General features: G+C 32.8%; 3 protein-coding genes across 5 annotated transcripts; 2 read left to right on the forward strand and 1 right to left on the reverse strand.

Moving 5' to 3' along the window:
- Positions 1 to 51: 51 nt before the first annotated feature.
- Positions 52 to 11,327, reverse strand: LOC149724759 (kynurenine/alpha-aminoadipate aminotransferase, mitochondrial-like). The gene is made up of 11 exons (XM_089892080.1): positions 11,136 to 11,327; positions 11,027 to 11,071; positions 10,488 to 10,661; positions 10,087 to 10,291; positions 9,547 to 9,756; positions 9,063 to 9,125; positions 8,797 to 8,865; positions 8,350 to 8,460; positions 7,956 to 8,082; positions 7,513 to 7,721; positions 52 to 568 (listed from the first exon to the last, which is right to left on the reverse strand). Exons 1-11 carry the CDS (start codon positions 11,147 to 11,149, stop codon positions 524 to 526), a joined length of 1,272 nt encoding a protein of 423 aa, XP_089748206.1. The 5' UTR covers positions 11,150 to 11,327; the 3' UTR covers positions 52 to 523.
- On the forward strand, positions 943 to 6,998 carry LOC149724760 (uncharacterized). The gene is made up of 7 exons (XM_089892044.1): positions 943 to 2,920; positions 3,324 to 3,470; positions 3,768 to 3,908; positions 4,267 to 4,410; positions 4,823 to 4,928; positions 5,177 to 5,318; positions 5,758 to 6,998. The coding sequence occupies exons 1-7, from the start codon at positions 1,473 to 1,475 to the stop codon at positions 6,072 to 6,074; spliced, it is 2,445 nt and encodes an 814-aa protein (XP_089748170.1). The 5' UTR covers positions 943 to 1,472; the 3' UTR covers positions 6,075 to 6,998.
- Positions 11,328 to 11,920: 593 nt separating the features above from the next.
- Positions 11,921 to 14,859, forward strand: LOC149724761 (LRP chaperone MESD-like). Of its 3 annotated transcripts, none has more exons than XM_089892120.1 (5): positions 11,921 to 12,110; positions 12,456 to 12,527; positions 12,869 to 13,029; positions 13,337 to 13,471; positions 13,759 to 14,433. In XM_089892120.1, exons 1-5 carry the CDS (start codon positions 11,985 to 11,987, stop codon positions 13,820 to 13,822), a joined length of 558 nt encoding a protein of 185 aa, XP_089748246.1. In that variant the 5' UTR covers positions 11,921 to 11,984; the 3' UTR covers positions 13,823 to 14,433. The 3 variants fall into 3 exon arrangements, with proteins under 3 accessions (XP_089748246.1, XP_089748247.1, XP_089748245.1); XM_089892121.1 differs by lacking the exon at positions 13,759 to 14,433 and adding an exon at positions 13,691 to 13,712 and having other exon boundaries at positions 11,922 to 12,110; XM_089892119.1 differs by having other exon boundaries at positions 11,923 to 12,110; positions 14,374 to 14,859.
- The last annotated feature ends 126 nt before the right edge of the window (positions 14,860 to 14,985 follow it).

A 14,985-nucleotide genomic window follows, 5' to 3' on the forward strand; every position in this document is an offset into this window, starting at 1 on the left:
CCAATAAAACTTAAGTATAAAACTGTTGATATACTTATCCCTTTAATTCACTTATATAACGTGCAACTGATTTATTTCATCGATTTTAAACAAAGATTCTACTTGCAAAAACACAGTTTATAAGTAATGGGTACTAGTACCACGTTCAAAAACAATACAGTACTTTATTACAAACTAGAGTAAAATAGATTTAAATTATTGTTATGACGCTTACTCAATCCAACGCTTAATCCACTTTTTGGCCAAAACAGTTTTAGCCGCCTACCATATGTTTATGGTTTAAAACTTAAAAGCATTCGTTCTTGACAGTGCGTGTACAACGTTTCACCTGATATAATAGAGACAGCACAGTACCAAAGCATATATACTAAGTATATATGCTTTGACAGTACTAACACTTTATCAAGCATCTACAAATCTCAAACACACCATGATTAACAGCAATAGACGCTACAGTACGCAACCACCATGTACAATGGTAAAAAAGTGTAATCCAAGCAGCAGATGATCGTTTTCATCCTTTTCAACTACGTTCTTCCTGAAGAAGTTCAGCCAATCGGCGACAAGCCTGTTTAAACAGAAAAAAACGTTTACAAAGATGCAGCAGCTGTAATTTATATAAAAAGGGTAAACAATTCACACAAGCAAATATTCGCACTACATGCGCGACGGTAACGATTTTCTACTATTTGAAGTGTCGTTGTGACGTTATTAAACGAGATTTTAAACTTTCAATACTATTAATTGAATGACACTTTTATTTGTATTTATAGAAAATATAGGAGTTATTTTAATGTTAGATAAAGGGATAAAGCTACGTTTTAGTTGATTTTTCCGATAGACTTCTTTTATTTACTGCGCCACCATACGATTATGGGAAAACGTAAACTACACCACACAAGGACAGTTGAAAGTTACCTACATATTGTACTGCAGGTAGCAGTATCAGCATGACAAAGGGAAACGCAGTAAACAGGTCAAAGACGAATGTTTAGCGTAAAAGTTAATGTTTTAATGGTGGTTTATATGATTATATTGTAGCAGGCATGTTTTTTTTAAGAAAAGGTCGCGTGGTTTTAACTAGAAATGTTGTCACGTACGTGGTTTTAATTTGCGGTTATATCTCCCGGATTTCCTGAGCTAACACAATGGTGATTATGAAACTGTTCCCTTAAATACTAGATTATCTTTGCCACACTATATATAATGTCAAATAAGGATTTAAAAATAAAGTTGGTAAGCGTAATGTTAGTTTTCATGAAGTATATGATATTTTACAAATATAGTGGTGCTATGTTAAGGGAATACTGCTATTTTGCCTTGACACATAACTTGATTTATTAAATTTTATGTATTTTCACATTGTATGTCTATCTTCTATCGCTGTTTAGCCTATTTTATTCAAATTAGATCAAGTGTGTATAGAATGTTGGGTGGAATTGTAAAAGTTGAATAAATGTAGAATTCTAAAAATGTGGCTGTGGTTGTCCATCACAACTATTGTGTGCGTTGTGGTGAATGTTAAAGGATGTCTTGAGTTATGTCAGTGCAACAAACAAGGCAATGTCAGCAGTGTAATTTGTAATGGATGGATAACACAACACAACTTGTCAAGTGGTTCACAATGTTCTACAGAACTGGTTTTAAACTCTGCAGAAATGGCCATTTACAGCAACATAGAAATTCGCTGCTACAATGTTTCGTTTCAGCTTGCACCCCAAGCTATGTTCCACAAAGTGAGAGCAATTTCAATACATGAATCTCACTTTGAAGAACTACCATTCCAATTCCTTGCAAGTTTGACTGCTTTAAACAGACTAAATTTCTCGGAAAACAGGATTTCTAATTTAGTTATCCCAAAAAGAAACAATTCGTATCATATGAACCATCTTGATATAGTAGACCTATCAAAAAATGAGATTTCTGAAGTCAAACTTTATCACAACAATTTATTTTCTAATGTGAAAGCGCTATTTCTCCAACAAAATAGAATTGGTGCTATTGAAAACATACAGCGTTTACCCCAACTTGAAATACTGGACGTATCAGACAATCCAATAAATTTAATGGATTCAGATTTCAGTCTTTCTTCTACAATACAACAGATGCACTTACGCAATGTATCGTCTGTGAATGCATTGGAAAGCTGCAAAACATGTTGCTTCTTAAACGAGTGTGCATTTCTACCTCCAAATCTTATACTTTTAGACCTTAGCAACAATCATTTAATGTCAATTCCGACGAGACATGGCCTGCTGACGAGCCTGCTTCATTTGCAAGTGTTGTTACTTCAAAATAATAACATCTCAATCATTAGACATGATAGCTTTGTGGACAGATGCTACTTTAAACTGAGAGAAATCAACCTTTCAAACAATAGGCTCATTAAACTAGATGGAAATGCATTCGCTCATCTCTGGCAACTTAACAACTTAAATTTAGCAAGCAATTTTCTACAACATCTTCCAATTAAAGTTGCTCAATCTTTCCTTTCATTACAAGGTCAGAAGAAACAAGGAAATTTATCATTAAATGGAAACCCATGGTCGTGTGATTGCTTACAGCATAAACTAGCTAAAATCTTAACACCTAACACTACTCTATCCATCATATGCAAAATTCCGCAGTCTTTACAAAGCAGTGAGCTTCAGAATATTTCTCTTGAAAATTTGCAATGTCAAAACACAAGTTTCGCACAGAAAGAAAATGTCACAGCTTACGAATACAAAGATGTAAATCTTATCTGTACCACAATAGGTGCCCCACGGAGTGAAGTGAAGTGGTTTACCCCAAAGCATGAATTAATATCTTTGGAGACAATTGCTTTTAACAAAGAACAGCAAAAGAGTTACAGCCTGTCAGAATTTGGTGATATTTTGACAGTTAAATCTGTTCGACTTTCAAAGACTGGAATTTTTAAGTAAGTTTCTATTTGAGTGAGTTTTCATGCCTACACCACTATGTATTTAAATATCTAAAATGCACCTGTTTCACAGTCACACAGTAATATGTTATTAATATAATGGTTACACATAAAAATAACAGAACAAGAATGTATAATACTACTAATAGAGTTAGAGGCCTTTATTAAAAAGGGGGTGGAGCGAATATATATATATATATATATGTATATATATTTATTCCTTTTTTAAATCAATTATATAATTTAATATTACACTATTGTATATACTGATTGAGGTCCTGCTCAGCACACCATGAATATAAGACCCCAAATTTGGTTCAGAGTTGTTCAATTATCCCAATTTTATAGGCTACTATTTCAACTAAACTAATTAGTAATTAAAAAATTTTTGTCACTTCAGGTGCTTTGCTAACAACACAGTGAGTTCTGCGAACCAAACCATTGCACTTGCTGTAATACTAAGCCCAACCAGCACCATTGTGTATATAGTGGTAGCTTGTGTTGCTTTTATGGTTGCTATTGTTCTCAACTCTGTTAATATGTGCATGTAAGTATAAGGTTACAGTAATATTACCATTTTGTTAAAAGATATTGCAAAGATTGAAGATTTTTCCCAGAGTTGTCTAAATTCTAGCCATCGAGAAAAATAATCATCCACAAAGTTACACACATGATGAGTAACAACTTGTGAACAGGCACGAGGTGTATGAAACAAAACACTGGTGTTATAACGACTGCTATTGCCCCGTCATTCAATATGGATTTTACCATATGCTGTAGATTATTAAACCACCTTAGAAATGGCATTGAAATGACCCCATAATACTGACAACCCACATTACAGGTATATATGCGAGCATTTGGAGATAAAGAGACAATATCGAAAGATGTTGCAAGCTCAGGAAGAAGAAGAGAAACAGAATCCTCCAATCAGATCCCGTTCCAAAAACTTGGATGAGTCTCTTGCATCACTCAATGCAAACAAGTAGGAAATCATTTTATTTCCGTTTTTTGCTTTTTTTCATAATTCTGGTCTTAAAATTTAGGGAAACTTAAAACTAAATCAGCTTTAACACTTTAAAGTAAAAGACTGCAGTTATTTTAAGCTGGTGTGCTTAGTTAAGCTGTCAGAGAATTTCTGATGTGTTTGATAAATGGATAACGCAAATTGCCAAAAACAAGTTGTATAACTATAAACAAAAAGTAGTAGAGCCTTTCTGGTGTATGTGTGAAACAGATAGATATCTTTACTGCAAGTGTTGATAAAATTCCTATAACTTAATAAACCCTGTTAAAAGCTTTTATGCGAACTTTGCGGTTTAACAATGGCATTTTTTTTCCAGGCATTATGGCCGGTATGACTTCACATGCCAGCAGATGTTTTTGGATACTGTTGTCAAAGGTGCTCACTCTGTTAAGAAAACTCTTTATGACGCTCGGCATTCTGAATTCTCTGTTAATATGTGGGAGTATGCTGCAAACTTGAGGTAATCGACCAATTGGAAATTGAGATTCTTTTGTGGTGTGGAACTCTTTTTCAATCACAGCTTATCAAAATTGCCATCAAAATTCGGCACACTTTATTCTATATGGGTGAGGTCTTTGGGCAAAAGTGCAAGACAGTTGATCTTTAGGGCCAAAGTTTTCCATTACCACCAAAAGTGACATATTACTTTAAATTTAGGCTGGAATTGACCCTTCACCATTGAAATAACATTGCTAGCCAAGGAGTTTGAAGCAGCACTAGTGTATGAGATGTTATTGCAATAACTTTGCTGAATTCTATTTATGCAATGCCGCAACATAGCAGAAGAAATTAGGAAGTTTAGTATGCAAATTAGATTCACTTCCGCAGTTATCCAATTGTTATGGCAATGTTTAACATGTTGTAATATACAGGGAGAGACTTCACATTGAAATGCCAAGCAGTGTACAACTACCAAGTATATCTATGCCTACAATTTCTATGCCAACTATATCAATGCCTAGTATCCCCACAATGCAGGTAATTATACCAAGTGTTGTCTATGTTGTATATTAAAGTGACAAGCTAAAAGGGCTCATAAGAAAATCCCATTTCAAATAAATGACATAGAACCTATATGAAGCATAAATTTGTTTTTAATAAACAGCCAAAAATATCAAATAAACATGAAAGTTTCAAATTTCTAAACAGTTTTCCTGAAAATCCTCTTAAAGTAACAAAAAACATACAACACCAAAATAGAGCTTGAAGTATATATTCCTTGCCAGGATATCAACATTAACATTGAAAAACTAAGTTCGAGCATGGTTCAACGCAGTCATACACTTGCTTCATCTGTGGGATCTGTCTTTACTTTAAAAAGATGGATGCAACAACAAAATTCAAGTGATACTGAAAGCAGGGAGTCTGGTAAGGCTTATAGTTACAACATGTTTCATGCACAATATTTCCTGTGGACCAGTATGTGGCAGATTGAAGAATGAGTATCGCGTTACTCTATGTCGTATGCCTATCAGTAGTGAATTTCTTGAAAACTTTTGGCACCAGTAGTTTTTGCGAAGAATTTTAGCAGTAGTCAATTTATTCAAAATATTGGAAAGACTAAACAACTCGTTTCTATGCAAATAAAAGTAAATGTATTTTACCACCCTCCAATACCCATTGTATAACACAAGGCTTAAACTGTGTGTTGCTTTAATTTTCAATGGACATTGCAATTTGCAAAGTGACTTGGTAACCATAAAATATTTTCTTGCACTTTACTGTCTCCTTTACTATGAGTCATTTTCCAAAGACTTTACTACGAAAAGTATTGAGAACGACTGGTGAAATGATTTTGTTGTTACAGATGATAATTTAGATGATGGTCCATCCATTACCCAAGTAACTGTACACGTTCACACACCAAATGAAGAACCAAGTATACCAACGCCATTACAGCTTAACGAAGAACCTTGCGCACATAATACCGGGGATTCTGCTACAAAACTTAAGAAGAAAACCTTAAAGGAATGTTATACTGAAAAAGCCGTGACATTTTACCCGCAAGAATCAGAGCATTTTCTTGAACCTCAAACCAGTGAAGTAAGAAACGTGGTCACACCGCTGCTTGCAACTATTAGTGGGGGTGTGGACAACCAATGGAGTTATGAGACATCTGTCTAATACTGCACTTTATATTCAAATTTAAACTATGAGGCTTTTCAAAACGGAAAATTACAAAATAATTTTTTGGGAGTTAACTTAAACAAATTTTTAATAAAAAACTGTAAGCCAGAAATTAAGCTTACACACATTGTAATTTAGTCCTAACTTCTTACATGGTGTAGGAGTTAAGGTTGGAAAGCACTGGTTTAAATGTATATTAACATAATATATTTGTCACTGTGTAATTGGCTAATTGCTCCACATACTACTGTGTAAATAGCTTGCACCACTCATGCGCTCATAAAGTAGGTTGGGGAAAGATGGGACACCATTTTATTCTATTTTCTTGTCCCATTAGGCACCAGACAAAGAACACTAAAATGACTCTAGTAGACCGTTGTTAATTGTTTAAACATCATCAGAATATTTGGATATTATGTGTTAAGGTGTCATATCTTTCCCCACCCTACTATATATTATAAAAACTAAAAAGCATAGGTGCCAAACCTTTTAAATGAAGGGGAGGCAGGGATAGGTAAATGCACATTCATGCAAAACAGTTTTTGTTTGTAATGTTTACTGATTAATGCAGTGCAAAAAACTCCCTGTCACCCCATGTTTGGCGCCTATATGATAAACAGATTATTCCGTCTGTTATAATATGACTACTCAACCCTAGATAGTTAATTTTTCAGCCCATGCATCCTATAACGAGTTGTAGAGCTGTGTGCAATATATATAAGTTGTCATACTGATTTGTTTGTTTAACCATCAAATTTGTGTTAGATTTAATGAATTGGTTTTTAAAATATAATTGGTTAAAAAATATGTGTTTTTCATTTATTTTTAAATGAATGAACATATTGTTGTTGATGTAATTGTCTATTTAGCACTTTGTAAATTGCTTAGATTTTATACACTTACATGTTATGCATAAAAGAACATCTGATTATTGTTTTAAGCTACAGTTAGTGTCAGAGAATCAAAATACAGAAAGTTCTAGTGATATTTATAGCCAAGCATTGCAAAAGACAGTATATTTTAAATGGTAACAATATACTATGTACTGTGTGACCGCTGGGTTACAGCAATTACCGTTGAATGTCTTACCCAAAGACATACCGGCAATAGTAGCAGAATTTAGCCACACACTTTTAATTTTGTGTACATTTCAGAAACTGATTTGATATATATTTCATACAATAGATGTAAAATAAATATCAGACAATTTATATGTAAACTAATTTTACAAAAAAAACTGTATTCTTTAAAACACCTACAAAACCAGTGTTATCCATTCAAGAATATAAATTTGGATTTACCACATTAACCAATAAGGTTCCATATGTCTAATCTCTTTGAGTTTAACTGCATTTTAGCAATGTCACCCTACATTTTACTACACTTGTACAACTGTAGATTTAACAACAATAGAACAAACAAACAATCGACTTACTTCATCCATTTCTTCATCTGTTGCAAACGAATATGAAACTCTACAGAATGAGGAGCTTGTTCCTTCCACTACACTGAATGCAGATCCAGGTAACAGCAGGACTTTTTTCTCCAGAGCTTTTTTCTTGATAAGTAATGTCGTGTCATCCACACCAATAAGTTTAATCCAAAGAAACATTCCTCCTTCTGGTTCGTTCCATTCCGCTAAGCCTTAAAGTAAAGTAACTTAATTGGAACACAAGAATTAATATAAGATTTGGTTTCATTATATGAATGAAAGTAACTTGTTTATTTTCGTGTGGTTATAACACGGGTGTTTCGTTTCATACACCTTGTGCCCACTTACGAGTTACTGCATTTTTGACTAAGTGGGTAATTAAATACTAATTATTTTTGTGATGTTTTTGTAAAAAAGTATGCTAGCACACACTACTATTGTTTTACCAGTCAGCCATTTTGTTGCATATTTAATCATTGCATCTCTTCGTTCTTTGTAAAATTTCTGAACATTTTTTGTGTGATTTTCAAATCCTTCCAATCCCCACTGGTCTAATAATCGACTGATCGTCATCTAAAAATGGAAATATATTTTAAAAAATGGGTACAAATATTTTGTAACCCAAATATTACGCAGAGTGTAAAATGTTGGGCAAATAACAAATTCATACCAAAAACTACAGTTTACACTATTTTCTATATAAGTACAAAAATAGATTTAACCATTAGCACAGTTATCTTAGTATGGCTCAGTGATTAAGCACTTGTATTATAACTAAAGATGAAAACCATTGCAAAGATCATATTATTAAAACAACAAAGAGACCTCATGTGAGTATACCTGTACAAAGGTGCTTGTATGTAATATAGAAGCTTGCTGGTGTAATATCAACCTTTGTATAAATGGGTAAGCACCTGATATCCAACCAATGCGTAAACCAGATGACATTACCTAATAATAAAAAATAGTAATTTTTTTCATAAAAAAGAAAACAGTTTACCACGGTAAAAATTGGAAAAGAAAAGAATCAGTTTTGGTTATTGGGAAATTATTTTTGTAGTGGCATTGCACGCCAGCGAACCTGGAATTCAGGTTAAAGTTTCCCCATTCACCACTTATGCTGGGTTATTACAGATAATGTTCAAACCGTTTTTTTTTGTAAAAATTAAAACAATTCAGTTTAAGATTTCCTAAACTGTATCTACATATATTAATGTGTTGTAGAAATTACCATATAATTACTTCCCGATACCCCAAACTCCTACTAACATAGCAATATTCATTCACCTTTGACATAGAGTCACATCTTATAACTCTCCCATCCACATCTATTGCTTGGTAAGATGGAGATGGAGTCTGTTAACAAATAATAACAAAACACAGACATTAGTCACATTAATATTATAACATAATATATAGAAGAATGGGGGAAGATGGGACACCTTTTCATACTTTTTTCGTCTCATTTGGTAGTAAACAAGGAACATTCGGAGAATTATAAAACCGTATCCTCATACATAACAGCGTATTACATAACAGCTTATCCCGCTTACATTAAACTGCAGGAAGTAGTAGGGGTCGTCTTCTACTATAACCAAGTCATATTTCTGTGCAATCTGTAAATATTGGTTTCATTACATAAAATACATATTAAAAATCCAATGTATATATTTGATAAGCCAGTGTAATTCTTTTAACCAAACAATTTTTTGTAAATAAACTAATCTGAAAAATATAAACTTAAGTCCAAAACTATTCTTTTTTAGGGTGAGATCATGTAGTGCTGTACGACATGGGCATGATATTTAGACCAGAGTTTGTCTATTACCTGACACCTAAGGCTAGAATAATATAGTCCATTACACAAAAGAAATCATATATATATATAGAATTCTAAAATATCACTTAACATTTGTATATTTGTATAGCAACATAAACAGTGGGTATCGGGTGTGTGAACATATGATACAAAATACACAAACATTCTTTTATGTATCAATGTTATCCCAGCCAAAAAAACATGTATTTTGTACTCACAGCGTAAATCTCTTTTTTTCTCTCCAAAGTCTGCGTTGCCCCAGTAGGATTCCCACAGTTAGGAATTGTGTAAAGTACCCGGGGTATGTCGGATTTGGGATCATGGGAGCTCTCAGGTTTCCATTTCTCAAGAACTGACAACAAACTGTTGGGTTGTAAACCATGATGGTCAGTAGTAACTGGTATGAGGTTGCAATCCATTGGTTTTACCTATTTTATGATAATAAGTTGTATTTTAAAGTATTGTGGGGTAAGATGGGACAATATTAGCAACTTAATTGCATTTTTCTTGATCGTGTTTTAAACAATTAACAACACTTTTTGACTGACAATGCAGTTATTTAATTCTGTAATTTTTTTTTGTTTACCACCAAATTGGAACGAGAAAAGAGAATAAAAACATGTCCCATATTACCCCACCCTACTATAGTACATGTAAGTATAAAAAAGTGGTATTTTTTTCTATTTTGTATAAGTGAGAATACAGATTGCCGCACTGTAAGGCCTCCATATAAAATAAAAGTTTTATATTTTAATCACCATAGCTAAGGTTCCTGAATAGCAAGGATCATCAAGTAATACATTATCCCCAGGATTGACCAACATTTCAAACACTTTGATCAAACCATCTTGACTTCCACATGAAACACAAGCTGCAAAACCTTCGTTTTCTTCCTTCTTCATTATTGGAGGATTGTGATACTTTACATGTAACTTCTTTACCCATTTTAATAGGTCTGGTGCTCTATTACCACAAAAAAATTAATAATATGAAAGAAATTCTAAAAAAAAAATAAAAATAACACTTTTTAAAGATGTTTCAAAAGTAGTAAGCCCTTTTTTACAAATAAATGTATAAATTTCCCCCTTTCCCCCAGAAATAAAACATTATTGCAATATATAAATAAAAGGCCCATATAGTAGTTTAATTTTTAACTTACCCTTGCGAAGCAGAATACTGTAATGCAGTTTTCATGTCCTCTTCGTTAAACTGAACTTTCAACCCGTCTCTAGTTTTAATCTCGGCTGATTGAAATGGAAACATGGCAGGATTGGGATATCCACCAGCTAAAGATATAACTTCTGGGTTCTGTAGCTTTATTCGAGTGGTTTCTCTGTGGTGATATTCGTAATTTATTTTATTTATTATTAACTGTCTCTAGCCCACAGTTTATTAGTTTTAGGTTTGGGGAGCGTGTTACATGTGCATCCTTGGCAAGACACCTAATGGAAACTGTTCAAATATGTTGCTCTAACCCAGTGTTCAATGTAAATTGGAAAAATTGGCAACAGTAAAAATGTTCTCTATTTGTATGTGACAGTCACAGTGTATTAGCCTATTTATTGTTGAACAACCCATTAGTGACCACTGGTTAGCAAGGTTGTGACTTTTGTTTGTATATAATAGATATAAAAACTACTGTTTGAGGTGAATGTATCAACGTTAGCTTTAAGTGACAATTACTGTATAACGACTGACCTTATAGGCGATTCTTTCCGTGCAGCACTTACACGTGAAATAAATCTGAAAACAGGTAAAACACAAAATTATATATTGAACTGATAACTTATTACAAACACCACCTTACCTGCTAAAGTTCATGTTGCTTATAAAGTACCGCAGAATCGCAGATAACTGACTTGTTTACAGCGCTCTGAATGTCTTTTCGTTTCCATTAAAATTACTGCTAAAGAAAACAAAACAAATTCCCGTTGGGGGAAGTACCCGCATTTTGGATAAATTAAACAAGACAAAAAACAGAAACTATATCTGTTTAAACATAAACCAAATATAAACTGGAGCGCTAAGCTTATTTATACATACTGCTACGGCAGTTTAAGATTCAAAATGAAATACAGTTTGTCATAGCACTGTTCTATTGCTGTTCTTTTCTGATACGTTGTGTTGTAATATGAACTGTAAACATGAACAATACTCCAAATTTAATAAAGGAAACCGAATGTCAAAACGAAAATTTAAAGACTGTTTTTGTGTCAAGCACGAATGATATGTATTTTTCTGTTCGCCCATATAATCTTTAACTGAAAATCTTTCAAAAAGACGTTCTGACGTGTCGATGACCTACATTTTAAAATGTTCAAACACCTAAGGCATAAAATGTAAAAATCTTGTTTTAAACCAAACTTTGTACGTTTGATTTCATTTAAGTTGGCCGTTTGGAATTAGCGGTATATGGATTTATGAAACATCGTAAAGTTCGTAAACGCTTTTTTTGCTGACGAACGTTTACATGTCTGTAGGTAATGTTATGCTGCGTCATATCGTATACCGTAGTTTCTGCTTAGGTGTCTTTACGTTGAGGTATGCGACTTTTCCCGCTGCATTTTTTTAATGCTTAAGTTACGCATCCTGGGTACGCGTTTAGTTAGTTATGTTATGTATTTCAGGTACCATAATTCTGAACTGACTGTATATTATGAAATTGCGTATTTCTTTTTTATTGTTTTGTATTATTTGTAATTGCTTACTCGTTACAAGCAAGAAAAAAGATCCACGAGATTTTACGGACGCGGATATCTATAAGTTGGAAGAGGAATGGACGGTAAGAATGTTTAGTGACCAGAGGATACTAGGTTCAAGGTTTAATGCTGCCATAAGACCCAACACATACAAAGTTACATACTTTGTAACTTAAAGGACATAAGGTGTATGAAACATAACACATGTGTTATAATGATCAATGTTTAGAGCAAAGTTATAAATAAATCACCCTTAAAGCTACTTATGGTAAATAAGTGGGCATGAGGTGTATGAAACAGAACACCGTGTTATAACGATTGTCTTGCCCCACCATGTGAGAATTAGGAAGTTAGATTCATACATTGTGTTTGGAATTGAACAATAATTTTCAATATAATATTGATTTATAGTTATATATATTTTATAGGAGGAAGGTGATATCGATGAAGGGGATTTACCCGAACATCTTAGAAAAAGTGAACCAATTGATATGACAAAGGTATAATCTGGATATAGTAGGGTATGATGGATACAGTTAGCATCCAAACCCCATATTTCCCAAGTATGTTTTACACAAGTAACAAGGTCTTATGGGAGTCCAGGGCTACGGTTTAGGTGTATGAAACATATCACCCATGCTATATAATAACGCCTTTTTGCCCTACACGCGAGAATCAAATAAGTTACATTCATTTAACTGTCGTTGCCCTACATGCGAGAATATATAAGTTACATTCATTTAACTGTCGTTGCCCTACACGCGAGAATCAAATAAGTTACATTCATTTAACTGTCGTTGCCCTACATGCGAGAATATATAAGTTACATTTCTTCATTCAGATATCTCCCGATGATCCAGAAGGGATTGTGAAAATGTCAAAACGTCACAAAACTTTAATGATGTTCGTAACTGTGTCGGGCAATCCAGATGAAGCAGAAACAGAAGATATCACTAAGCTATGGCAGTCTATGTTATTTAATGCTAACATTGAAGTGACGAGGTCATTACAGATTTTTTTATACATAATATAGATATACATACAAAATTACATTTGTTTTTCGATTGCGATAACAAAAAAAAACAATTAAATTAAGTTAATAAACCAGCAAAGAGAAAAGTATTAGCCATTTATGTCATAACATGCCACGAACATTATCAACTTATATTATATAATGGAGTAAATGTACATTGAAAATATATTTTTTGTAACCAACCAAATAAAAAATCAAATTCACATATATACATAATATAGAATGTGTGTATTGTCTACTAGGTAACTATTTAATTACTCTTATATAATTTGTTAGATTCGTGATCAGTGCTAACAGAGTTCTATTCAAACTGAATGATGGATCTTATGCTTATGAAATTCGAGACTTTTTAATAGAACAAGAACGATGTGAAACAGTTACAATTGAAGGAAAAGATTATCCCGGCAAAGGGTAAGAAATAAAAGTTTCAAGTTATCTAATTTTTGTTTAATATTTTTGCTGTACAACCCATTTTTTTCTAATTGATAGCAAAGCTTGGGCAACCAAATTTTAAATCTACACTGATAGAACTTTTAGCAATACTGGAATATAGTGGGGTGGGGGAAGATGGGACACCTTTAGCACAAAATATATAAATATCCTGATCGTGTTTTAAACAATTAACAACAGTCTATGAAAGTCGCGAGGACAAGGTTTTATAATTCTTTGAGTGTTCTTTGTTTACTACCAAAATGTAGGAGAAAACAGAATGAAAAAGTGTCCCATCTTCCCCCATCCTACTATATATATGGTAAGATTTAGAACTTATGTAAGAGGGTAAATTAAACAACATTTAAAGTAAAGTGTCTACTTAATAAATTCTATTATAAAACGCATTTTAAGTATACATAGTGTATTATTTATATTTTCCTAAATTATAACAAATTTTATTTTAATATTTGTTATAAATGTATCTCCTTATCAGTGAACTAAAAGAATTTCATATAAAAACGTTAAATAAACACTGGACCAGAGGTGGTACTTACCTGTTATTAAAATGTGCCCTAAATTTTATATTTGTTTGCAATGCACACATGGTACCTTGTACTAGCATTGTACAATATGAAAGGTCCAATCTCTAGCTGTTACACCATTTACATGCATTGGTATAGGTTGGCATTATATATGGTTAATGTGCTGGAACACCTGGAAATATAATATATTATTGCCAATGTGTTGGTGGTGATAGGTTACTGTGGTCTTAATCCCTGGTTCTCACTGTAGGATCTCACCCATGCAGAATAACTCAATTTAATAAACCTAACTTCAAAAAACACTTAATAAAACCTATTTTTAAAAAATACATATTTCAGTTCACCCATAAAAAAAGGAAGCAAAAAGAAAGATGAAAAAAAGAAAAACGACAAAAACAAGTCTAAGAAAAAGAAGAAAAACAAAACAGAATTATAATATTTAAATATATCCGTGCGGCCGTTCTCCACCCATGTACACAGTATATTATAAAGTGAAAAATAAATGCAGTTTCCAAAGTAATACCTATATGTGCAATTTTATGTCAAATTCATTTTCCATGCTATATAAGTATAAGAAATAACAAGAATTTAATCCCTTGTGTATTAAATTCTAATGAAAAAATCTTTTTTTATAACATATAAATTTAAATGTTAAAATTAAAATGTAATAGACAGTAATATGCTATGGAATTTTTCAAAATTCAGCCAATTTTGTGCCTTTTATTTTGCATTGAAGTTATATAAAGAGATTTTCTGCATGATATAACAGCATTATCATGATACATTTTTGATGTAATACTGGACCAATAAATTCAACTATTTTTACCATTGGGTTGGGACAATTGCAGCTTAGTGTCTTGCCAAAGGACAAACATGCCCACAATGGTAGCAGCAAACAACCTTAAATCCAAAATTTGGTTTAAATTTTCAAATACGTTAACATATATATTA

Source organism: Ciona robusta, chromosome 14 (assembly GCF_009617815.1).
Source record: "Ciona robusta chromosome 14, ASM961781v2".
NCBI lineage: Eukaryota > Metazoa > Chordata > Ascidiacea > Phlebobranchia > Cionidae > Ciona > Ciona robusta.

Coding starts and splice junctions, on each gene's coding strand:
- LOC149724760 (XM_089892044.1), top strand. CDS start 1,473: ATGTGGCTGTGGTTGTCCATCACAACTATTGTGTGCGTTGTGGTGAAT. Junction 3,471..3,767: donor AACTCTGTTAATATGTGCAT/GTAAGTATAAGG, acceptor CCCACATTACAG/GTATATATGCGAGCATTTGG. Junction 3,909..4,266: donor GCATCACTCAATGCAAACAA/GTAGGAAATCAT, acceptor TTTTTTTTCCAG/GCATTATGGCCGGTATGACT.
- LOC149724761 (XM_089892119.1), top strand. CDS start 11,985: ATGAAATTGCGTATTTCTTTTTTATTGTTTTGTATTATTTGTAATTGC. Junction 12,528..12,868: donor AACCAATTGATATGACAAAG/GTATAATCTGGA, acceptor TTCTTCATTCAG/ATATCTCCCGATGATCCAGA. Junction 13,030..13,336: donor GCTAACATTGAAGTGACGAG/GTCATTACAGAT, acceptor ATAATTTGTTAG/ATTCGTGATCAGTGCTAACA.
- LOC149724759 (XM_089892080.1), bottom strand. Junction 8,083..8,349: donor ATACAAGCACCTTTGTACAG/GTATACTCACAT, acceptor TTCCATTTTTAG/ATGACGATCAGTCGATTATT. Junction 7,722..7,955: donor TGCAACAAAATGGCTGACTG/GTAAAACAATAG, acceptor CTTTACTTTAAG/GCTTAGCGGAATGGAACGAA.